Source organism: Ascaphus truei, chromosome 3, assembly GCF_040206685.1.
Source record: "Ascaphus truei isolate aAscTru1 chromosome 3, aAscTru1.hap1, whole genome shotgun sequence".
Taxonomy (NCBI): Eukaryota; Metazoa; Chordata; class Amphibia; order Anura; family Ascaphidae; genus Ascaphus; species Ascaphus truei.
The window spans coordinates 15,295,373-15,321,575 of record NC_134485.1 but is presented as its reverse complement, the minus strand read 5'-3'; the positions used below and the strand labels follow the sequence as shown (position 1 = coordinate 15,321,575).

The 26,203-nt window shown below is 47.4% G+C and overlaps 1 protein-coding gene across 2 annotated transcripts in view; it reads left to right on the top strand.

The window, feature by feature from the left end:
* Window positions 1-26,203, top strand: part of GAP43 (growth associated protein 43) — a 102,687-nt gene that overhangs the window by 45,630 nt on the left and 30,854 nt on the right. For both annotated transcript variants that reach the window (XM_075593652.1, XM_075593650.1), the window contains exon 2: window positions 14,748-15,315. In XM_075593652.1, the coding sequence (XP_075449767.1) occupies window positions 14,748-15,315 (568 nt within the window). The remainder of the gene's footprint in view (window positions 1-14,747; window positions 15,316-26,203) is intronic.

Below are 26,203 nucleotides of genomic sequence, written 5' to 3'. Positions count from 1 at the left end.
GCAGTACTGTATTTATCAGCACAGGAGAGGAGCGGGCAGTACTGTATTTATCAGCACAGGAGAGGAGCGGGCAGTACTGTATTTATCAGCACAGGAGAGGAGCGGGCAGTACTGTATTTATCAACCCAGGAGAGGAGCGGGCAGTACTGTATTTATCAGCACAGGAAGGGAGCGGGCAGTACTGTATTTATCAGTGCAGGAGAGGAGCGGGAACTACTGAAATTATCAGTGCAGGAGAGGAGCGGGTAGTACTGTATTTATCAGCGCAGGAGAGGAGCGGGCAGTACTGTATTTATCAGCACAGGAGAGGAGCGGGCAGTACTGTATTTATCAGCACAGGAGAGGAGCGGCAGTACTGTATTTATCAGCACAGGAGAGGAGCGGGCAGTACTGTATTTATCAGTTCAAGAGAGGAGCGGGCAGTACTGTATTTATCAGCGCAGGAGAGGAGCGGGCAGTACTGTATTTATCAGCACAGGAAGGGAGCGGGCAGTACTGTATTTATCAGCACAGGAAGGGATCAGGCAGTACTGTATTTATCAGCGCAGGAGAGGAGCGGGCAGTACTGTATTTATCAGCGCAGGAGAGGAGCGGGCAGTACTGTATTTATCAGCACAGGAAGGGAGCGGGCAGTACTGTATTTATCAGCACAGGAAGGGAGCGGGCAGTACTGTATTTATCAGCACAGGAAGGAATCGGGCAGTACTGTATTTATCAGCGCAGGAGAGGAGCGGGCAGTACTGTATCTGGGCAGGAGAGGAGCGGGCAGTACTGTATTTATCAGCACAGAAGAGGAGCGGGGCAGTACTGTATTTATCAGCGCAGGAGAGGAGCGGGCAGTACTGTATCTGGGCAGGAGAGGAGCGGGCAGTACTGTATTTATCAGCGCAGGAGAGGAGCGGGCAGTACTGTATTTATCAGTGCAGTAGAGGAGCGGGCAGTACAGTATTTATCAGCGCAGGAGAGGAGCGGGCAGTTCTGTATTTATCAGCACAGAAGAGAAGCGGGCAGTACTGTATTTATCAGCACAGGAGAGGAGCGGGCAGTACTGTATCAGCACAGGAGAGGAGCGGGCAGTACTGTATTTATCAGCGCAGGAGAGGAGCGGGCAGTACTGTATTTATCAGCACAGGAGAGGAGCGGGCAGTACTGTATTTATCAGCACAGAAGAGGAGCGGGCAGTACTGTATGTATCAGCACAGGAGAGGAGCGGGCAGTACTGTATCAGCACAGGAGAGGAGCGGGCAGTACTGTATTTATCAGCGCAGGAGAGGAGCGGGCAGTACTGTATTTATCAGCACAGGAAGGGAGCGGGCAGTACTATATTTATCAGTGCAGGAGAGGAGCGAGCATAACAGTATTTATCAGCGCAGGAGAGGAGCGGGCAGTACTGTATTTATCAGCACAGGAGAGGAGCGGGCAGTACTGTATCAGCACAGGAAGGGAGCGGGCAGTACAGTATTTATCAGCGCAGGAGAAGAGCGGGGCAGTACTGTATTAGCGCAGGAGAGGAGCGGACAATACTGTCTGTATTAGTACAGGAGAGGAGCGGGCAGTACTGTCTGTATTAGCACAGGAGAGGAGCGGGCAGTACTGTATTTACCAACCCAGGAGAGGAGCGGGCAGTACTGTATTTACCAACCCAGGAGAGGAGCGGGCAGTACTGTATTTATCAGTGCAGGAGAGGAGCGGGAACTACTGAAATTATCAGTGCAGGAGAGAAGCGGGTAGTACTGTATTTATCAGCGCAGGAGAGGAGCGGGCAGTACTGTATTTATCAGCACAGGAAGGGAGCGGGCAGTACTGTATTTATCAGCGCAGGAGAGGAGCGGGCAGTACTGTATTTATCAGCACAGGAAGGGAGCGGGCAGTACTGTATTTATCAGCACAGGAAGGGAGCGGGCAGTACTGTATTTAACAGCGCAGGAGAGGAGCGGGCAGTACTGTATTTATCAGCGCAGGAGAGGAGTGGGTAGTACTGTATTTATCAGCACAGGAAGGGAGCAGGCAGTACTGTATTTATCAGCGCAGGAGAGGAGCGGGCAGTACTGTATTTATCAGCACAGAAGAGGAGCGGGGCAGTACTGTATTTATCAGCGCAGGAGAGGAGCGGGCAGTACTGTATCTGGGCAGGAGAGGAGTGGGCAGTACTGTATTTATCAGTGCAGTAGAGGAGCGGGCAGTACAGTATTTATCAGCGCAGGAGAGGAGCGGGCAGTTCTGTATTTATCAGCACAGAAGAGGAGCGGGCAGTACTGTATGTATCAGCACAGGAGAGGAGCGGGCAGTACTGTATCAGCACAGGAGAGGAGCGGGCAGTACTGTATTTATCAGCGCAGGAGAGGAGCGGGCAGTACTGTATTTATCAGCACAGAAGAGGAGCGGGCAGTACTGTATGTATCAGCACAGGAGAGGAGCGGGCAGTACTGTATCAGCACAGGAGAGGAGCGGGCAGTACTGTATTTATCAGCGCAGGAGAGGAGCGGGCAGTACTGTATTTATCAGCACAGGAAGGGAGCGGGCAGTACTATATTTATCAGTGCAGGAGAGGAGCGAGCATAACAGTATTTATCAGCGCAGGAGAGGAGCGGGCAGTACTGTATTTATCAGCACAGGAGAGGAGCGGGCAGTACTGTATCAGCACAGGAAGGGAGCGGGCAGTACAGTATTTATCAGCGCAGGAGAGGAGCGGGGCAGTACTGTATTAGCGCAGGAGAGGAGCGGACAATACTGTCTGTATTAGTACAGGAGAGGAGCGGGCAGTACTGTCTGTATTAGCACAGGAGAGGAGCGGGCAGTACTGTATTTATCAGCACAGGAAAGGAGTGGGCAGTACTGTATTTATCAGCACAGGACAGGAGCGGGCAGTACTGTATTTATCAGCACAGGAGAGGAGCGGGCAGTACTGTATTTATCAGCACAGGAGAGGAGCGGGCAGTACTGTATGTATCAGCACAGGAGAGGAGCAGACAGTACTGTATTTATCAGTGCAGAAGAAGAGCGGGCAGTACTGTATTTATCAGCACGGGAGAGGAGCGGGCAGTACTGTATTTATCAGCACAGGAGAGGAGCGGACAGTAATGTATTTATCAGCACAGGAGAGGAGCGGACAGTAATGTATTTATCAGCGCAGGAGAGAAGCGGGCAGTACTGTTTTTATCAGTGCAGGAGAGGAGCGGGCAGTACTGTGTGTATCAGCACAGGAAGGGAGCGGGCAGTACTATATTTATCAGCACAGGAGAGGAGCGGGCAGTACTGTATCAGTACAGGAGAGGAGCGGGCAGTACTGTTTTTATCAGTGCAGGAGAGGAGCGGGCAGTACTGTATGTATCAGCACAGGAGAGGATCGGGCAGTACTGTATTTATCAGCACAGAAGAGGAGCGGGCAGTACTGTATCTGGGCAGGAGAGGAGTGGGCAGTACTGTATTTATCAGTGCAGTAGAGGAGCGGGCAGTACAGTATTTATCAGCGCAGGAGAGGAGCGGGCAGTTCTGTATTTATCAGAAGAGGAGCGGGCAGTACTGTATGTATCAGCACAGGAGAGGAGTGGGCAGTACTGTATTTATCAGCACAGGAGAGGAGCGGGCAGTACTGTATTTATCAGCGCAGGAGAGGAGCGGGCAGTACTGTATTTATCAGCACAGGAAGGGAGCGGGCAGTACTATATTTATCAGTGCAGGAGAGGAGCGAGCATAACAGTATTTATCAGCGCAGGAGAGGAGCGGGCAGTACTGTATCAGCACAGGAAGGGAGCGGGCAGTACAGTATTTATCAGCGCAGGAGAGAAGCGGGGCAGTACTGTATTAGCGCAGGAGAGGAGCGAACAATACTGTCTGTATTACTACAGGAGAGGAGCGGGCAGTACTGTATTTATCAGCACAGGAGAGGAGCGGGCAGTACTGTATCAGCACAGGAAGGGAGCGGGCAGTACAGTATTTATCAGCGCAGGAGAGAAGCGGGGCAGTACTGTATTAGCGCAGGAGAGGAGCGGACAATACTGTCTGTATTAGTACAGGAGAGGAGCGGGCAGTACTGTATGTATCAGCACAGGAGAGGATCGGGCAGTACTGTATTTATCAGCGCAGGAGAGGAGCGGGCAGTACTGTATTTATCAGCACAGGAGAGGAGCGGGCAGTACTGTATTTATCATCACAGGAGAGGAGCGGGCAGTACTGTATCAGCGCAGGAGAGGAGCGGGCAGTACTGTATGAATCAGCGCAGGAGAGGAGCGGGCAGTATTGTATGTATCAGCGCAGGAGAGGAGCGGGCAGTACTGTATTAGCGCAGGAGAGGAGCGGACAATACTGTCTGTATTAGCACAGGAGAGGAGCGGGCAGTACTGTCTGTATTAGCACAGGAGAGGAGCGGGCAGTACTTTCTGTATTAGCACAGGAGAGGAGTGGGCAGTACTGAATTTATCAGCACAGGAGAGGAGCGGGCAGTACTGTATTTATCAGCACAGGAGAGGAGCGGGCAGTACTGTATTTATCAGCACAGGAGAGGAGCGGGCAATACTGTATGTATCAGCACAGGAGAGGAGCAGGCAGTATTGTATTTATCAGTGCAGGAGAGGAGCGGGCAGTACTGTATTTATCAGCACAGGAGAGGAGCGGGCAGTACTGTATTTATCAGCGCAGGAGAGGAGCGGTCAGTGCTGTATTTATCGGTGCAGGAGAGGAGCGGGCAGTACTGTATTTATCGGTGCAGGAGAGGAGCGGGCAGTACTGTATTTATTAGCGCAGCAGAGGAGCGGGCAGTACTGTATGTATCAGCGCAGGAGAGGAGCGGGCAGTACTGTATGTATCAGCGCAGGAGAGGAGCGGGCAGTACTGTATGTATCAGTGCAGGAGAGGAGCGGGCAGTACTGTATGTATCAGCGCAGGAGAGGAGCGGGCAGTACTGTATGTATCAGCGCAGGAGAGGAGCGGGCAGTACTGTATGTATCAGCGCAGGAGAGGAGCGGGAAGTACTGTATGTATCAGCGCAGGAGAGGAGCGGGCAGTACTGTATGTATCAGCACAGGAAGGGAGCGGGCAGTACTGAAATTATCGGTGCAGGAGAGGAGCGGGCAGTATTGTATTTATCAGTGCAGGAGAGCAGCGGGCAGTACTGTATTTATTAGCGCAGGAGAGGAGCGGGCAGTACTGTATGTATCAGCGCAGGAGAGGAGCGGGCAGTACTGTATGTATCAGCACAGGAGAGGAGCGGGCAGTACTGTATTTATCAGCGCAGGAGAGGAGCGGGCAGTACTGTATGTATCAGCGCAGGAGAGGAGCGGGCAGTACTGTATGTATCAGCACAGGAGAGGAGCGGGCAGTACTGTATTTATCGGTATATTGTCATTAAGCAGCTGAGGAAGTGGGAAGAAAAGATACGAACCATGCCTGCAACATCCTCGCTCCCTCTGCACTGGGGGAAGCAGCAGTTAGCGGACGCTTTTACCCCACAATGCTACACTTTCTGCATAATGTGACAATGTTACAGCATAACTTGGATAATGAAATAATGAAATATCCTGCTGCTCTGCATTATTCCTGTAACCCTTTATTATTTTAAGGCAACCCTCTCCCCATTGGTTTTCAGTTGATGGATTCATTGTATATACATATTATTAGAAGACAAAACGTATACCAGGCTGTATACATATGATACAGTTCACATACTAAGGTATTTCACATACTTCCTCTGAGAAAGTGATCTAAATAAATGTTCTGCTTACTTTGTTCTGTGATTAATGCTGGAAAGAAAGCAGGTTTATATTACGTATGAAAAATACTTATTCTCTGTCCAAATTGCCTGTGGGAAGATTATACTAGCTGCTTCCTTCCCACAATATTTTACCAACAATAAAGTAAGCAGAGTCCTGATGTTTCTCATAATTCGGTGTGTATAATGATTAAAGGGGCTATCCCAGTGTTTGTATACGAGATGCTGTTCTTTATAAAAACGCATGAACATTAATAATAATTATTATCACAGTATTTAATCCAATTGAAGATTCTTGCAAAATACAGTAGTTTGATTTGACTTCTGCATGTTCTCAAGTCCAAGTTCAATGGAACACATAATCCAAGGTTTAATGTGTGTGACCCAGCGAAGTATCAAAGTAAATACAGAGACGGATTTCGGAAATCCCAAGTAATAATGTTCTCAAAACACGACTGCAGAAAAACGAAAAATGGCAGCCCAGAAAAATGTCATTATAGTACAGAACCGCCAATGTACTTTATTCTCAGGGCGTCCTTCCTCAGAATTCTTATTTTGAACTCGTTGTGAACCAACTTCAGTTATGTGTTCCAGCAGGGATCCCTGGAAGTAGTCAGCAGACATATTGTTTTATCCCTGATCCTCACTGTGGGAGTTCCAACTTCCTATTTTTTTTTTATACATTTGTGCATAAATTACAACCATTATTAGGCTGCGCTTATAGTGACGGCAATGTGACGTCGCGGCAAAACAAATGTATTGCCGCCGTCGCGAGCGCTTATAGTAGAAGCGGCGCAACAGCTTGGTCGCGATCGCTGGAAGTCAAGTCAATTTAATTTTTCCAGCGACCGCAGTGTTACATCATTGTCGCGCCGTTGTCGCCATCGAAGGCATTATAAGCGCTGCCTTAACTGGCAGTCCCACGCTGCAGGTTGAAAAGAAAAGTTACATAGCATAAAAGTAATCTTTAAAATGTACAATAATCTGTTCTTTGTGTTTAATCAGCATTACAAATGATAAAATATGCAATTATTCTTGCCAGAATTCCCTCCTACTGTCTCTGTACGTTCTCCCCACCAATAAGATTGTAAGCTCCTCGGAGCAGGGACTCCTCTTCCTTAATGTTACTTCTATGTCTGAAGCACTTAGTCTCATGACCTGTTATTTATATTATTTGTTATTTATATGATTACCACATGTATTACTACTGTGAAGCGCTATGTACATTAATGGCGCTATATAAATAAAGACATACAATACAATCACACGATTCATCTCGTTGACTTCTACGGGCAAAATGGCAGCCGTCTTAATTTCAGTCAGAAGGGAAATGATTTTGGAGACACGATTCTTTTTTCTTCCCCAGCTTGCAACACCATAAAATAAAAAAGGAAAATATCTTATTAAAATACACGAGGACCTCTGGTAAATTACTAACAAAATAAAGATGCAGAAAAGATGAGCACGGGGGACTGCACTAAATAAATAGCAATCTGCAGTAGTGGAGGCTGTGTGCCAAACTGCAGGTTACTGCTGCAGAAGGATAGAAAGGGGGCAATTATTAACCCGTCAGCTGCCAAGCTGGTTGACCGTGCACTGGATAACTGTCTCTATTTCACTTCTATCCTTAACTGATCATATTTTTTATATGTAGCCAGGTCTCCCGTAGGTATCAGCCCCCCCTCACCTTTAGTGTGATCGCGGGAACCGCCGAGTCCCAGGGCGGCCCCGCGCGCCGATCGCAGGGGTGAGGGCGGTCAGGTCCCGGATCGGGGGTTGCCGGGGACGCGTGCGGCCGGTTGCCAAGGCCGCACGCGCGTCACGGGGATCCCGGCGCTCTCGGAGCCGGGCGGACAGGGCGTCGCCATTGCCCCTTAGTTCGCGCATGCGCAGAGGGTAGTGTAGAGAAAGAATCAGCCCGCGAAGCCCTAGCCTACCAGGGAAGGCTCTTTAAGAGGACTACAAGTCCCATGAGCCCCAGCAGCGCCCCACGTGACGCCAGGGAGCCAATAGGGCTGAAAAATCTCCCTGGAGGGGAGATTGATACATTTCGCGGGCAGAGAGCACGTTGGCAGTTGGTGACTGGAGCAGCTAAAGGAAGGAGGTAGGGTGCAGGAGTCAGTGACTCTCTGCACTAGGCCCGCAATCCCCTAGGCCCCAGATAGCCCTGAGTCATCCTAGCTGAGTATTGTAGGACCAGGCCCTAGGTTAGGGACTCTGCCCCATTATCTATGTATTAGTTAGTGAGTAAATCATATTGATTGTTGCTAAAAGGGAGTTGGACTATCTCCACGGAGACCAAGCTAGCAGTGACTGCGGCCTGCTGGCAGCAGACAAACCCTCGCCAAAGTACAGAAGGTGCAGAGCCGCGGTGATATTATCCACGCCGGAATTCACCCCACGCGTAGGAGGATATCCCGGCGACTCAACCCCAGTGGTATAGCAGCACCCGTGGCTGGAGCCAGGGCAGGTAACCCGCAAACTCACGTGCACCAACAAGGCCTATCACCAGACATAGTGGCTGCGCAGTCACAAACACATTGGTATATGACTTGAGAGTGCGAGACATTGGGTTGGGGTTATTGGACCCGGGGTGGGATCACTCTTTGGAAGGTTAGCGTCCGCCATGACGCATAAGGTTAGCGTCCGCTGTGACGCATAGGTTAGCGTCCAGCGAGACGCCGTAGTCAGGTTGCCCTTAGCGAGGGACACCTGTGGTTATGTGTTGATGTTATATGCCTTTTATGCATGTTAGTAAAGGTATTAGTCATTATCAATTCCGTTGTACGTGGTTATTGTGTATTGCCCTCCGGGGAACCACTCCCCCTCTGGTGGGAGCCATCGCAGGTGGAGGCGCTGCACCGAGTACGTGGTTACTCATAGTATCCTATAATTGCCCCAGGTTTCCCTTAGCGGAAGCTCAGCCCTCCTGCGAGCCAACAGGTAAAGCACCACACTCTTGGTAACGCTGTATGGTCTACGAACCCCCTATATATGTATATATGCGATTGGGTGGGGTGGAATATCCGTTACATATATAAAAAAAAGATCATTGCCTATACTGTACATGTGTTAGACACAGACTGGCCTATTAATAGCAGCAGCAGACAGTTCTCTTGCTTGATTGCAATTAGTAAATTCAATCTTTAATTGCTCAGCATTTAATTCCTCCACTATGCATGAGGGTTTAATAGTATGCAAGCATAAAACATTAAGGGTTTTTTTGTGCCAAGGGACACACATACATGCGGCTATTGTGTCCCTTGTGCATCAGTGTCTTGATATAGTAGAATATTGCAGGGGTCTTAAGCTCTCTCCTCAAGAGCTACCAACTGGCCAGATTGTATGGATATCGATATCCATAAAAACTGGCCTGTTTGGGGGCACTTGAGGACTGAGTTTGAGACCCCTGATATAGAGAGTCACAGACCATTAAAGGGAAGTGGGTCATGAACTTTTGCCCAAGGGGGCCACTTCCTCTGGTGTATGGGCTTTGGTAGGAAAGGGCTAGTCTGGCTATTTAATGGGCTAGTCGTGAATGGGCCTCTCTCTGTATTAGATCTGTAGCTGGGTTGTTGTGAGGGTTAAAAAGGTTCAGGGAGAAGTTACCAATATACTGTTATAATTTACAGTACGTCCGTTCCAACCCCTGCATCTGTGAATGTCCTTATGTTTAAAAAAAAAACTCTGTTAAGACTTTTGTGGCTTAAACTACTCTACAGATCTGTAATAAATCAGAAAAAAAGGAAACATTTTTATATACTTTTTGGAAGTTTGCTTAACAGTTCCAATGTGTTAATGTCATTTCCTGTAGAGAATGGATTATTGAATTCTTGTGCCTGTTGCCTCTTCTTCCCTGGTGTGTGCAATAGTGATTCTGTGCAGCAGCTTGCGGGGGCTCCTCTGGGAGCCAGAGACCTGTCAGCTGACTCCAAATAATACAAATCACAACATTAATAAAATAGAACTGTAAATGGCAAAAATCAGTATTTAGAATATCTTAAAGCTGCAGACCAAGCAATATCCTACCTGTGTTTTTTTTTTTAACAAATCAGTTCTGTACTATGAGACAATACTTGTAGCATTTTTTTAAAAACAACTAGAATGACATGTTTAATGCATTTTTGTTTCTATAGCAACCATTTACAAAGTCACATCCCCTTCCTCTTCTGAAACAGACTCTGGCACACCCCTGTTTGAGCCCTGCCCTCTCTCTAGCAGTGCACTAATTGTATCTAGTGACTGCCTGGTCACATGATATTCCCCACAGAACTTTGCATCTTTGGTCCCCTTCTACTGCACTGACAGCCATTTAGTGAACCCCTGAGCCAAATCTTCGCTGATCGATCACAGGAACACCGATAAATCGGCAACTTAGCTAATTACTTATCATTGTGTAGATTGTATTGATGCACATAATAATGGGGGAAATGTACAGTAATTTAAAAAAGTCGATTTTAATTTAGGAAACAAGTGTTTAAAGGAACAGTTCCCCCTACATGTTCCCTTCAGATAAAGTACTGTACATTCCAAGGCACATGTAGCAAGTTGAGGGTGGCATAAGAATCACAACTTGCTCTGCATTATGTGGGTCTTTGCGACATCTACTGTATTTGTACCATCCCTGTATTATCTGTTTTATGTAAATATATCCAATCTAACTACAGTATTTGTGTCCAGTGGTATTGCTTGATAATGATTTATAATTACAGTTACATGGTAGATTACATTGAAAAAAGACATTTGTCCATCAAGTTTAACCTATGCTACATTTCGATGACAGATACTTTATCCTATACATGTATTTACAGTATTTTGGTCCAGAGGAAGACAAACACAAAACCCCAGTAACACATCACCCAATGTTGTCTCATAAGGGGGAAAATAAATTCCTTCCTGACTCCAAACAAATGCAATCAGCTTTCTCCCTGGATCAACATCCTTCCCATGTTTACTTATTTGGTATATCCCTGTATAACTATCCTTTCTAAAAAAGATGTTCAACCCCTTTTTGAAGATATTTATTGTATCTGCCATCACAGTCTCCATTGGTAATGAATTCCACGTTGTAACTGCCCTTACTGTAAAGAACCCTTTAATTTGTTGGTGAAATCTCCTTTCCTCTAACCTCAAGGCTAAGGCCCTGCTCCCTCAGTCAGCGCGCCCGCACTGCAGACAGGCGGTGCGCTGACAGGCAATCGACCGCTACTTGCGGTCTGTAGGGAGCGGGAGATACAAATTTTCTGCCTCTCGCGCATCACCACTCCCTCCTCCCGAGCCGGCTAAAAGTTGACAAAAAAAAACAAAGACATACACCCGCAGCTCCTTCCCTGCTCCCCTCCACTCACACACACACACACACACACACACACACACACACACACACACACACACACACACACACACACACACACACACACACACACAGGCACTCACACACACACACAGGCACTCACACACACACACACACACACAGGCACTCACACACACACAGGCACTCACACACACAGGCAAATACACACGGGGGGTGAATCGGAGCAAGGGGGGAAATCGGAACGGGCGGGGGGGAGCAGAGGGAGGACTCGGATTGGCTCCCTTGCGTGTCACGTGACGCGACACCCGCCGAAACCACAAGCTCCTTGTAGCTCCGGCTGGCTGACGCGTCACAGCACGCAGTCAGCCACGCCGGAAGGAGCCAGCGGGGACCTCCAGAACGGAGGCAAGCAGCTGGTGGCCCGCGGCCGCGCGTGCGGTTCAGCCAATGAGGGCAACCCGCTCACGTGACATCACGGGCACGCCCTCTCCCCCCCCCACACCTATTAGCACGCTCTCGCCACACCCCCATCACGCAATCCTGTAGGCCCCGGATCTCGGCAAGTACAAGTGCGAGTGACATCACAGCTCAGCACTTCTGTGAAGTGATCACATGGTTGCTAGTGTGGGAGGGGTGGTGGCTACAGAGCTAGCAGGACTCCACATCCCTTTCCCAGCTTGGCTGCTGTGCACATCGGTGGGCAGCGCAAATAACCGAATGAAGGTTCAGAAAGTTATTCCTCTCATTATAACCGGCTTTCTCTGGATGCCTAGAGCTTTTCTTTTTAATGCTGTGTAATACATCCCAGCATTTTCTGTGAAAATAATGACATTTCGGTTATTGGGAAACAAAGGCTGAGCCTGGCAGAAGAATGCTATCCCCTCCGGGCAACGATGAAATGCTGAGCTCTCGCTTTGCAAAACCCCCGCAGGCACATTTTCAGGATCAGCATTTTACAAGTTGGGTTTTTATGCAGGTCCCGTGTAGTTCAGAACTGAAAATGTGTTCGCTCTTACTTAAAATAAAATATTCCTTTATTAAACAACAGCTCCTTCCTTATTAGGAGCAGAATCACTGGCAGATTATGTCACTGCCGCATGGGCCAGCTAAACACATCGCAAAGCAGGGACTGCGGTAGCGACACATACAATGCCACTGTAATAAAAAACGCAACATGCATTTTCTGTGGGTTACCTATAAGATAACGGTTTCCATCATTATTGTCTTCTATATTTTAGTGACCTTCGTTACTATACTTAAAGAAAATCCCGGTTATCAGGATTTTAGTTTGTCTAATTTTAATTGAAATAGGTTGTCTCCCGGAGATCATCAGTGGTCGCCCGACACCAGGTTCTACAGCAACGAAGGCAGGGTGAACAGGTGGGGGAAATTCAGGCAAACTTGGGAAACAAAATGGGGAAGGGCACGCTCTGGCGACCAATAGAAAAGCCACACCCATCATCAGTGATGTCACAGCTTTCTACTGGTGACCTTTGGCAGCCATGTTTGTAGTCTGCCACCATATTTGTGCTATTTCTCGTTGGTTTTTTTTTCTGTTTCAAAAGCGGCACACACACACACAAAAAATAAAACCTTACATATATCTCCGTAACTGGAATTGCTGCTTTAAGAATATATACTATAGGATTGAAAATTACTTTAATGCCTAATAGAGAAGCTGATAATTACAGGTTTAGGCTCATATTGACTAAGCATTGCATAAGACCCCTGGGAGCAGACACAGCCAGGGCAGGGTTCTCCCATCCGTTCCGACATTAGCTTCCATTGACTTGGATGGGAGTTCGTGGCAGGCAGCGCGTGTGTGACAACCTGTGCCGGCACGTGGAGCCCACGGGTGCTGCTGGAACACGGCCTCCAGGCCATTCACTGGAACGGTCTTTAAGATATCTTGCTGAGCAGGGAGGTGTTTTATGGAGTCGCAACACTTGGCAACATGGGTCTGAAATTTGCAGAGGGGCGGCGTTTCTAGTTTTCTGACCAATGGACAGCTTTGATAAATTAAGAAAGAAAGAAAGGGGTGGCTGTGTTTATAAAACAGGCTTCAAAGCAGCTTAATCCGAATGTGCGTTGGTGCATTGTGTGGTTGCTCGGGGGGTGGAGGTGTAGACACTTTTTATGCATTTTCTTACAAATTTGTCCCATATAGAGCGGTCCGTGGATCCGTCCATCTCTTTAGAACCTAGGTTATGACCTCCACATGATTGGGTATTAGTGAGTACCTGTAATTTGGCACTATCTAACATATAACGTTGTACAAGTATTACATTATCCCAACTTTAATATGATCATACCTGCCACGCAGCACAAAGTAACACATTGTTTTGTGTTCTGAGAGGTTGCGGTACAACACATGATAAGAACAGTGTTACAAAGCATCACCGGGCCTCTGTCTCTCTGCAGTGATGAAGCCTCGTCCACGCTGCTGGCGCTCGTGCGCGCGACAGAGCGCCGTGCCGTGGTGCTCTCATGCAGCAGGGGCAAATCCAGTCTTGCAGCTAAGCTTGATTCTGAGCGTTTCGCGAACTGCTCACGTGGCCTGGCCAACGCGCGGCGACGACAAAACGTTTGTCTCCACATGCAGTGCTCTCGCCGACGTTGATGCGCGCACGCAGCATAGTCGGTCTTATTGGCCCAATACAACTCCTCGCGCAGCATGAGTGTGCGCAAGCACTCCATGAGCATGGACACGGCCTAAGTGAGAGCATCACTGGGGTACTAACACGTTCTGATGACGCATTAGGTATTATTCTAGTATTGCGGTAATGTTGCTGTACAGGTATAAAGCATAAAACATAAGCATAAAACATCAACCTGCCAAACCTCTAAGTTTTTATATATTAATATACAAAAATAAGGTTTCTTTATTACAGAGCTAAAGTAGTCATATTTAATATTGCATACGGCTTTCTTTGCTGTGTCCCATAGCTCCTCTGGCAATTGTCACAAGAGAAAGTCACAATTCTTCAATCTTGCTGATAGTGAATAATAATCTCCTTGATCAGCAGTTCATTTTCTCAGCTGTCTGATGTCTTCCGTTGCCATGTTGCCAGCAACTTGGAGCTTTGCATGAGCCATGGATAAAAAAAACTCCTGTCTACAGTGTGTATGCGAAACAGACAACACTGTCCCTGTTGGCATTGTACTGTGTTTCATTAATAGAAGCAACTTTAAGGCATACCTTAATGCAGATTACCCCTCTGACACATCTTGTACAAAAAAAAAAAAAACCATTTTTCTCTGCACATCTTGACTTCTGTATGATGTTTTAAAGTCTAAGACCCAACATTGTTGACAATTTCAGTTAGGCAACTTTAGGACTACTTTCCCAAGTGTGAAGTTACTGTATGTATCTTGTGTCTTGGACCACAAGGGACTTAAGTTTTACATGATAGGTATGTTAAAAGACAGTAAGTTTAGGGTTAACTGATTTTGAAGTATTTGAGTGGGATTTTGCCCAATATGAAGATTGGTTTGTAGTTAGAAAAGCTCCTTCCTGATTTTTCTGGTTTCTATAGCAGTTCCACTTGTACTGTATTACAAGAAAGTTGGTGTTTCTGACGCCCAAGGGCACATAAAAGTTAGGTTTGTGAGGGCCCGTGAAATTATAGTCAAATAATGGCATTAACAACGTACCCACTCATTCAACACCTGAAAACAGTGCATAGCTCCTGGTTTAAATGTAACACCTTGTTTCTTCTCTTCAAGGTTGAAAAAAATGAGGATGCGGACCAAAAAATTGATCAAGATGGTAACAAACCAGAGGACAAAGCCCATAAGGCAGCTACCAAAATCCAGGCCAGCTTCCGCGGACATATAATCAGGAAAAAGATGAAGGGAGATAAGAAAGGAGACGAGAACACTGGGGAGCCTGTAGAGAACCACAAAGAAGATGCCAAGGAAGAAGTTGGGAAAATAATGAATGACATCCCTAAAATAGAGGAGCCCACCACTGACGGGCCTTTGTCTGAAGAGGATAAGAAGAAAGCGGAAAACACTCCAGCGGAAGATAAAAAACAAGAAGCCGCTTCGGAAGAAGAGGCCAAACCCACAGAGAAGTCCCAGGTTACCCCCTCAGAAGAGAAGAATGCTACAGCAAAGACAGAGAGTACCACAAAAGGTACTCCTGAGAACTCCTCAGGCACTGATGCAAGCCAAGTGAAGGAGGAGTCCAAACAAGCCGATGTGCCTGCTGCTACCCAGGAAGTTGCCCCGGCAAAAGAACAGCCCAAACAGGTGACAGCGGACAGCAGTCAAGTGGAAGAGAAGAAAGGAGGTATGCAGGTCTATATTTGACAATCTGTAGCAATGGCACTATGAGGAGTTCAACCAATCAGATTTCTCCATTTAGCAAACCTTGTATAGAACTTTCAGACATGGAACATTCTGATTGGTTCAAACTGTACCTCTGCTTTTCTATTTACATTCCAAGGGCATCACTACTTTATTTTTGTTTACAAATTGTTTTACTTTTTTTTTTTTTTTTTTTTAAAGAAAATTAGATTTTTATTAGGAGTGGACTATTTGATATATATTGAAAGGTGGGACAATCATTTGCACCCATTAAATGAAGAAAATATTTATTTGGCGAACCAGCAAGTTTAATCTTTAGGAAGACTTTCTTACTTTTTGTCTCAGTATTTACAATATTTTAAATGTCTTAAAATCAGGAACAATACCACTAATTTGTACTGCACATTTACCACTGAATAAGAGGGTTAAAATAATCTTAATTCCTCTCTCCTCATTTACAAACCTCCCACATGATGGATGGGTACTGATATCCCTGTTAACTGATCCACTTAGTGTTTAGAGAAACTATCCAAAATGCCATTTCCATGCAACATTTCCCCAAGCAGCAGAGGGATTATAATGTTGTGAAATTAGTTTTAGATGATGCAATTTCAAAAGCTTTATGGGAAATATTGCCAGACCTTGGGCATAACATGGTGTTTGTGCGCTATCCATAATCCCAACATTAAGCACATTTAGGGATTTTAGAGAATTTTGCAAACTAGATATTAAGCTAAATTGCAATGCACATCGACTTAATGTTTGGAAAATCCCTTGGGAACTCTGACTGGGCCACAAAATATTTTGCCGGTAAACAAAAGAAAGGAATATTTTTGTGGGGTTGAACAACTCCTGCAAACTTTTTGCTCTATTAGTGATTTCCATGATGCATATTAGTGACAGACCAAAATGTTACATTTAGTCAATTCCAGGCTTTTCAGTAATGGGTAATTCAGGGGTGGTCAACTCCAGTTCTCAAGGGCCACCAACAGGTCAGCTTTCTCAGATATCCCTGCTTCAGCACCGGTGGCTCAATTAGTGACTCAGTGAAAGATTGAAGCCCCTGATTGAGCCACCTATGCTGAAGCAGGGATATCCGGAAAGCCACCAATAGATCAGGTTTTCTGGATATTTCTGCTTCAGCACGGTGGCTCAATCTGAAGCAGGGATATCCAGAAAAGCAGGGATATCAGGAAAACCTGACCTGTTGCTGGCTCTTGAAGACTGGAGTTGACCACCCCTGATCTAAGGCAAAACTGCAGCAAAAATCCCCACTATGGAAGGTGATGTAACCCTTGGCAAGCCTTTTCATACTCCCTACAGTGCTTTCACCGTTTATTTTTTATAATTTACAACATTTACTGTTTTTTTGTATTGACCCCCAAAGCATTTTCCGGACACAATGCTTTGTAAAGTATAAAATGTGTGATGTAGAAAATGTGGTTGTTTTTAACACTTTTATTTAGACGCATTTGTAGCTTGACTTCAAAGTGCGCTCAAAAATGTCTCTTAATTTTAACAGTAACCCTTTCCCTGTAAGAAGGACTTGCTGTAGCAAGCTTGTCTGTCAGCAAAACAGTTTGTACTTCCACCATGAAACAACGCAGAAGCTTTAATTGAGTTGTGCAAGTCAGACTAGCTCATCTTTACAGCTCTCGAACGCTGAATTGTTTTACTTGGTTATATCAGTTGATGAATAAATGTGGAAACTGAACTTAACATCAAGCATGCATTTGAAATGTGCAACAATAGAAAAATCGACTAACCGTTGTCATCTACAATACAGATGTAGAGTGAGATACAGCTCTTCCAGATAACACAATATATCCCAGTACAGAGTTTCTGTGTGTGTGTGGGTGTGTGTGTATAATAAATGAATATCTATATATATATATATATATATAAATATATATATTTGAAAATCTTGGATGTGAGTGTCTGGAGATCATTTGATTGGTCCGTCGGTCCGCCCGCCCTCCCATGGCTCTCATTGGCCGGTGTGTCTGCCCCACCCCCCTGTGTCCCGCCCCCCACGGCTCTCATTGGCCCCCCAGAGCACGCTCTCTCCTGCTCTCTCCTCCCACAGGCCGCTCACTTCCTCGGCTCTCTCCTCCCACAGGCCGCTCCCGTCCCTGACTCTCACCCTTCCCCAGCTCTCACCCTTCCCCGGCTCTCACCTCCCACAGGCTCTCACCTCCCACAGGCCGATCCCTTCCCCCAGTTCTCACCCTTCCCCGGCTCTCACCGACCCCCGGCTCTCACCCTTCCCCCCCTCCCTCCCTGCCCGTTGCCCCACCCTCCCTGCCCTTTGCCCCCCCTCCCTCCCCCCTTGCCTTTTGCCTTCCCCTCCCTCCTTGCCCTTTGCCCCCCCTCCCTCCCTGCCCTTTGCCTCCCCCTGACAATACTAACAGCTGTGAGAGGAAGAGACTGCATATGCTGCTGAGCTGTGTGAGGAGAGGTGCTGTGAGAGAGGGAGAGACTGCATATGCTGCTGAGCTGAGCTGTGTGAGGAGAGGTGCTGTGAGAGAGGGAGAGACTGCATATGCTGCTGAGCTGTGTGAGGAGAGGTGCTGTGAGAGAGGGAGAGACTGCATATGCTGCTGAGCTGTGTGAGGAGAGGTGCTGTGAGAGAGGGAGAGACTGCATATGCTGCTGTGAGAGCTGTGTGAGGAGAGGTGCTGTGAGAGAGGGAGAGACTGCATATGCTGCTGAGCTGAGCTGTGGGAAGAGAGGTGCTGTGAGAGAGGGAGAGACTGCATATGCTGCTGAGCTGTGTGAGGAGAGGTGCTGTGAGAGAGGGAGAGACTGCATATGCTGCTGTGCTGAGCTGTGTGAGGAGAGGTGCTGTGAGAGAGGGAGAGACTGCATATGCTGCTGAGCTGTGTGAGGAGAGGTGCTGTGAGAGAGGGAGAGACTGCGTATGGTGCCGAGCTGAGTGAGGAGAGGTGCTGTGAGAGAGGGAGAGACTGTATATGCTGCTGTACTGTGTGAGGAGAGGTGCTGTGAGAGAGGGAGAGACTGTATATGCTGCTGAGCTGCGTGAGGAGAGGTGCTGTGAGAGAGGGAGAGACTGCATATGCTGCTGAGCTGCGAGAGGAGAGGTGCTGTGAGAAAGGGAGAGACTGCATATGCTGCTGAGCTGAGCTGCGTGAGGAGAGGTGCTGTGAGAGAGGGAGTGACTACATATGCTGCTGTGCTGAGCTGTGTGAGGAGAGGTGCTGTGAGAGAGGGAGTGACTGCATATGCTGCTGAGCTGAGCTGTGCGAGGAGAGGTGCTGTGTGAGAGGGAGTGACTGCATATGCTGCTGTGCTGAGCTGTGTGAGGAGAGGTGCTGTGAGAGACGGAGAGACTGCATATGCTGCTGTGCTGAGCTGTGTGAGGAGAGGTGCTGAGAGAGAGGGAGAGACTGCATATGCTGCTGAGCTGTGTGAGGAGAGGTGCTGTGAGAGAGGGAGAGACTGCATATGCTGCTGAGTTGTGTGAGGAGAGGTGCTGTGAGAGAGGGAGTGACCGCATATGCTGCTGTGCTGTGTGAGGAGAGGAATGGAGATGCTGCCGGAGCTTGGACGGGAGAGGTATTTACTGTTAGCAATTTTAAATTTGGCCGTTTTTTTTATTTTAAATTCTCAGCGCTCCCCCTGCATCTCTGAAAGGTGAATTGTCAAGTTGCCAAAAATTCCAGGCATTACTGAATGAATAATGCCCGGAATTATAACCAATCAGAGAGCATGGAGTTCAATAATGCCCGGAATTTTACTGCTTTAGCCTATAATACTGCTTAGCAGCCGTTACATCGTATCAAGCACCTAAAATACCTCCCGTTGGCAGCCACCAGGAAATCGCAATGGGCCCATGAAATACTGTAAATGTTGCTTCAACTTAATTCTGGTCAGTGTTAGAGTTATAATTTCAAAAATAAGTTCTCTTAGGGTGTTCAGTGTTTAAGTTGCTAGAAGAAGTACACATACATTTGAAATGCACCTTTACTCACTTAAGAGTTATTTAGAAGTCTTTGCTACCGTTACCTGGCTTTGTACTGTAAGTGCATGATTTTTAATGTTGGTTAGTTGGTGGTGGTTATGTGGCATAACCAGACCAAACAGAAACATGGAACAAATCATGTTATATCTTTAACATGCAGTAGTAAAATCTGTCCTTGCTGAGCTTCACCCCATTTAAGGTGGTGGGCTACGACATCTCCAGGGTCCTGTGTCCTAAGGGGCATTCCTATTATTTGCTCCAGGCCTCTGCTTTCTTTAGAAGTGTCACTGCTGAACTCCCATGCAGCCTGTGCATACACACAACAGCTTCGCATGTGTCACAGCTCTCCCCACAGTATATTTTATTTTTTCCCTAAATGCTGTGTATTTGCTTCTTTTTAGCATCTATTTGATAGTGTGTTGGCATTCAAATGGTCGCACATTGCCATGTTGCTAAATAAAATAAATAAAGGAGAAGAAAGCCACTGGCTGTTACCCTGTGCCATGGATTTGCTTTCAGCAGTGACGTTGATCATTAAAAATTATACAGTACACATGCAGTCAGCTTTATTAAGTAGTTTTCCTCAAGGAAACTGCAAGTGAAACGCAGACTGAGATCGCAGCGTCCTCAGACTAATTTCCCTTCTCGGATAACACAGCGGGGCTCCCTGCTTCCGAATGGAACTCCTGCAGTGTTAATCCTACCGGGCCGGCACCAGTCTGGAAGAACTGCGCAGTGAGAGCAGACGTAACCAGTCCTTCTCCCTGCACAGCTCTCATGTGCCATTGCGCTGTTTTCATTTTATTTTAATGACATAGTATTGAAGCAGGGGGTCTCCGGAGCTGGGGTGCCAGTACCTCCTACAAGTTTAATTCTCCTGCGCCGCAGCCCACGTGACAGGGACATTTAAACTTGCAGGAGATTCCGGCACCCCATCCCGGGGGGCCTGTAACTCGGGAAGCAGGGGGGTACCGCGGACCTGATATTAATGCGGTTCAGCTCCGGATCCCCCCCTGCTTCAAGACCATGTTATTAATATAAAATAAAAGCAGCTCCATTACCTTAATGGCTAGCCGCTAAGGTAATGAAGGGGTTAAACAGATTTACCCTGGGGGTAGAGTGGGTGGGTGAAGGGGGTAGTTGCCCCGGGGTGGGTTGCTAGGCCTCCTAGGTGGGTAGTGGGAAGGGTTAACCCCTTAATTACCTTAGCGGTTACAACCGACTGGTGCAGCCCGGTAGGATAAACATACAGTAGTGGGAGTCCCATTCAGAAGCAGGGACCCCCGCCGTGTTAATCCTGATGGGAAATTGCCCCCTTGCTCTGCACTTGGCAGTGATCAGTCCGCACTTGGCCCGCGGTTCAGCCGTTCAAGTACAGGCCAGGGCGACAATGAATCTGACTGCATCTGTATATGAACATTATTCATTTACTTTTTCATTTATACAATTGGATTCATGTGCAATATGTCCCCAAGCAACGTTACATTTCCTCAACTGTCTCTAGGTATTAAAGTCTTTAAATTAATTTGCCCTGGGAAAAGCTAGATGGAAAACTATGTGACTGCCTGCCTTTTCCACGTGGTAGATGTAAAGACTTCACCTTGCAGGATCGTATTCTAACTTTTACCAGCTGCGTTTGGTTTCTTTTACTCTACAAAGAACACCATGTATTTCAGCTGTTCTTGGTGCAGATAACAAGGAAATGAGTGGTCTGTAGCTGTTAATAGTCAGATCAATGTGCCAAATCTGAGCCTCAAACAGGCTGATGAATGTATGTATATCTTTATGTAGATAGCGCCCACAGTATACTCGGCGCTTTACAGAGACAATACAGTACATATATTATTATATTATAATACAAGAAGCGCAACAAAGTCAGGCAATAGGAAATAAATCCCTGCCCTGGGGAGCTTACAATCTAAGTGGTATGTTGGGAAACGTAGAGCGACAGCAGGTGAGGGGCCCTGGTGTCTGTTAAATAGGCTGCTTCCTTCTGTAATTATCAATGCGTCTGTCCTGCGCTTCCGTGTGCAGAGCAGTGATCTGAATATATCAGACACTGGGGCATCACACGAGGGAGCTCCGTTTGGCCACAATGACAACCGGTGCAGGGGGAATAAAGTTGCCTTACCTCACCTGCATCTCCGGTCTGGGGTCCGCTCGCCTCGGCTGCTCCTGCGTGCCACCGTCTTAGTGTAGACTGGAAACAATGGTGGGGAGAATGCGGTGTTAGCCCTTGTGTGTTTCATCAATAAAGTTTTTTGAAGAGCCTCTCTGATTCAGACATGCGCAGTTGCGCCGAATCCACCATTGTTTCCTGCTTCCTTCTGTAACATTTATTTTCCTTTACATTGAAACATGAAAGATAGGAATTTGAAACCCACAGGAAGCAGTAAAGGGAAACAAAAGTCAAATAGACACAGCAGTCCGGGACGCCCGGCTAAGTATTAACTGACTGCATTATAAAGCAATACAAATGTATAACGAAACCCTTCCAACCAGCTTAAGCTTATTTACAAAGACATTAGACACAAAACAACAACGGGTGGCTTCTGATTTACATTTGCTAACCCCCATTCTCAGCTTTTAATATTACGGACACCCTCCACCAGGGCCGCCAACAGGGCGGGAGAGCCAGAACAAATTGTCCCGGGCCCAACGGCTGCGGGGGGCCTGGGGGGGCCTGGCCGGCGCTGGCAGCTTTCATCCCCTGCTTTGGGCCTCCCCTGCTGCGGCCAGCTTCCCACGTGGGTCCCACCCCTTCGCCGGAAGTTGGGCGCGTTCATTGGCTCGGCACCAGGTAAGAGAATATGTGTGTGGTGGAGGGGGTGGGGGTGTATTATGTATAAGTGTGAGTATGTTGTGGAGCGGGGGCTATTCTGTATGTGCTTGTGTTGACGGGGGTTATTATGTAAATGGGGACGTGGGGTTATGTGTATGGAGGAGGGGGGTTATGTGTATGGGGTAGGAGGGCTTATGTGTGTAATCCTCCCTGCCTGGCTCCTAGAGAGTTTACACCAGGGCGCAGAGTTGGCTACTCATAATTTACCTCAACAGGGTGCTGGATTCAGGTGGCTGGACGATGAATTGAAAATGATGCGCACCAGGAATGTTTGTTGTACAACTCAGACTTTATTCACGTCCCCCGGGCACAGGGACACAACACACACACTATACCAGTGGTTTTCAACTTTTTTTGGTTAAGGAACCTAAGTGAAATTCTGTGGAACCGCAATCCTCTCTAATAGCAACTGTGTGATCAGATCCATTGTAAGGAACCCCAACCGGCTCTAATAGCGCGTCTGAGATCAGATGCATTGTAAGGAACCCCAACCCTCTCTAATAACGCATCTGAGATCAGATGCATTGTAAGGAACCCCAACCCTCTCTATTAGTGTGTCTGAGATCAGATGCATTGTAAGGAACCCCAGCCTTCTCTAATAACGTGTCTGAGTTCAGATGCATTGTAAGGAACCCCAACCCTCTCTAATAGCGCGTCTGAGATCAGGCACATTGTAAGGAACCCCAACCCTCTCTAATAACGCATCTGAGATCAGATGCATTGTAAGGAACCCCAACCCTCTCTATTAGTGTGTCTGAGATCAGATGCATTGTAAGGAACCCCAGCCTTCTCTAATAACGTGTCTGAGTTCAGATGCATTGTAAGGAACCCCAACCCTCTCTAATAACGTGTCTGAGTTCAGATGCATTGTAAGGAACCCCAACCCTCTCTAATAGCGCGTCGGAGATCAGGCACATTGTAAGGAACCCCAACCCTCTCTAATAACGCATCTGAGATCAGATGCATTGTAAGGAACCCCAACCCTCTCTAATAGCGCGCCTGAGATCAGATGCATTGTAAGGAACCCCAACCTTCTCTAATAACGTGTCTGAGTTCAGATGCATTGTAAGGAACCCCAACACTCTCTAATAGCGCGTCTGAGATCAGATGCATTGGAAATTCTTCTGTATTTGATACAATTTTCAAATGACCAGAAAATTATGGGGAACCCTCTATGGATGCCCGGGGAATCCAACATACTCGTAGTTACTCACGAACATAGTGTTTTCCTACGTGCCCACTCTTAACACTCAAAGGGAGGTGTATTTACGTGGTTTCATTTCATGTATTGGACCGGTCCCCCCTCTTTGGAGTAACATCCGTTGTGCCCCATTTACTGTGGGCCCTTACTGGAATCGTTGCTGGTTCTGAGCAGGTAACGCTTACTGATTGGGAACTGCCACTTCCCTACTGACTGAAGAGATTACTTAGCTGGATCCGCCTGTAGAGCTGATCCGCTGACACCCGACGCCCTCTGCATTCGGCCCGCTGTGGCGCGTCTGTTTCTCCTTATGTAATACCTGCTTGCTTCCGTTGGCCTTATAATTAGGATCACTATAAGGGGCACTTTCCCTATCTTTAACAAAGTAAACAAGGAGGACCTGATCTCTTCTATTAGTTCATGTGCACCCTCTCTATCTATACTCCCCGAGGCTCCTCTCCTCTGGTCCACCAGGAACCAATCTTCCAGAATGTTCCTCCTATCCTATATACTCCCCTGTAACATCAGTATCCCTGTGGCAACACAGGGTGGGGCCCAGCATAGGCTACTCTACTATTAACACCTCACAGCAACCTGGCAATCCCATTCAAAGGGGGAGGGGGGGGTAACATGTAGGGTAGGGGGGTTATTATGCGTATGGTGGAGGGGGGGCTGTATGTATGGGGATGGGGTCATTATGTGTTTGGGGGAGGATGGGTATTGTGAGTATGAGTCGAGGGGGTTATGTGTATGAAGGGACGAGGGATATTATGTATAGGGGAGGGAGATATGCGTATTGAGGGAGAGAGTGGGGGTGTGGGCATGAGAGAGAGATAGAGGTGAGAGAGAGGTGAGCGAGAGATGGGTGGGAGTGAGAGAGAGGTGGGGGGTGAGGGAGAGAGGTAGGGGTGTGTGAGAGGGACATACAGGTGGGGCGTGAAGGAGAGAGAGGTGGGGGCATGGGGGTGTGAGGGAGGGGTGGGAGAGAAAGGTGGTGGTGTGAGAGAGATGGGGGTAAGGAAGAGAGGTGGGGCGTAAGGGAGATACTGGTGGGGCGTGAGGGAGAGGGAGATAGGGTCATGAGGGTGAGGGAGTTTGGAGGGAGAGGTGGTGGCATGAAGGAGATACAGGTGGGCATGAGGGATAAAGGGAAGGGGCATGAGGAAGAGGTGAGCAGGAGAGAGGTGGGGGCATGGGAGAGAGAGGTGAGAGTGTGAGGGAGAGAGAGATGGAGAGACATGTGGGGTGTGGGAGAGATAGGTGGGGGTGTCAGAGAGGGAGGAGGGAGGGGATGAGAGGGAGAGGAGAGATAGGGTGTGGGGCGCAGTGGAAACTCTATTCCTGGGCCCTGAGAAAGCCGTCAGCACCCCTGCATTCCATTACAGCGAGTCAGATGCAAGTAGAGAAAGGAACCTCACAGGGTCACCAAACACCATGATAGACTGGGCATATTGGTCTTAGTGGTCTGTGCTTTGAGGGTATTTTAAGTCATATTTCCCCAATCATGAAGCGCTTCTTAAACAAAGTGTTTCTTTATGCACAGTCAGACAAATCCATGAGGGCATATTCATGTAGTCTCGTTCACTCACTCGATTGCTGAATTTCCATACAGTGATTACATTGAAGACAAAGATTCTGGAAAGTGAAGACATGCCCATGAGCACTGCGGGTTAGTAATGTACCTTTTCAGTGCCCTTATGATGTACCCATTATCCAGGGGCTGATAAGGCAGACTTCTCCAATGCATCCCCCTCTTCCATTTCCATGGGCTATGAGGCTGTCACAGTCATGTGATTACTGCTGAAGCAATCACATGGCTGCAAATGCCAGCGGTCCGGTGGCACTCTGGTGCCACTGATTCGGCGGCACCGAAAAGGGTAAAGAGTGAGAGTGCCAGTTGGGCACTACTGCACTAGTAATCCCATTGCACTATCACAGTGTAATCAAATAATCTCCATTGTGTGTGTCCCCTTCAGCTTCATATCCATTCGAAACATGGAGCCCATAGACCGTTGGCCTGCTGTATTACACAACTTACACAGCTAAGCCTGGATCAAAGAAGTAGAGAAGTATTTAATTCTTATGCATTTCTTGCCCATTTCAGCTGGCTTGGTTACCGACTCTACATTGTGAGCCTGGTAGATTTATGATGTGTTAAAAAGTGAAAAACAAGGCCATGGCTTGTAGAGTGGAGAGTAGTTGTTCCCACACGTCAACCATTTAAATGATAAAAGCTGCACAAACTGTGCGTATTATTGCAAGAAAAGCACATACACTGGAAGCAAAAACTAACGCCACAGGGGTCCTCTCAAAGGCTTCAGTTCATTACATTATTGCTTTCATTATTTGGAAGACAGCAGCATATCCTGCTGTGCAGCGCCATTGGGACTGGAGAGGATACATACACAACATAAATTATTACCACGTTTACAGATACCGATACAATACAGGAAGGGGATCCCTGCGCCAGGCAGCTTGCAATCTACAAGCAGGAAAGGGGAGAGTGGAAACAAGGTTTAGTAGAGGGGTAAGACGTCACCATTACTTGACATAAGTTTAACAAATGGGACAGGCATCTTGGCATCCTAGTGGAGGAAGGATAAGGAGTAGGTGTAACAATGTCAGGAAGTTGTTGTATAGAAACAAATGTAAAGGTGTCGTTTTATAGCAGTGGCTATGATGGGTAATTCCAGAGGTGTGGTGCATCCCAGAAAAGGTCTTGGAGTGAGAGGAGGTTATGAGGGAAGAGAAAAAGAGGCCACAGGTGCATTCTGGTAGGGTATATGGGGGTGTATATGGAGATGAGATCTGAAATGTAGGAACAGACAGTGTTATCAAGGGATGTA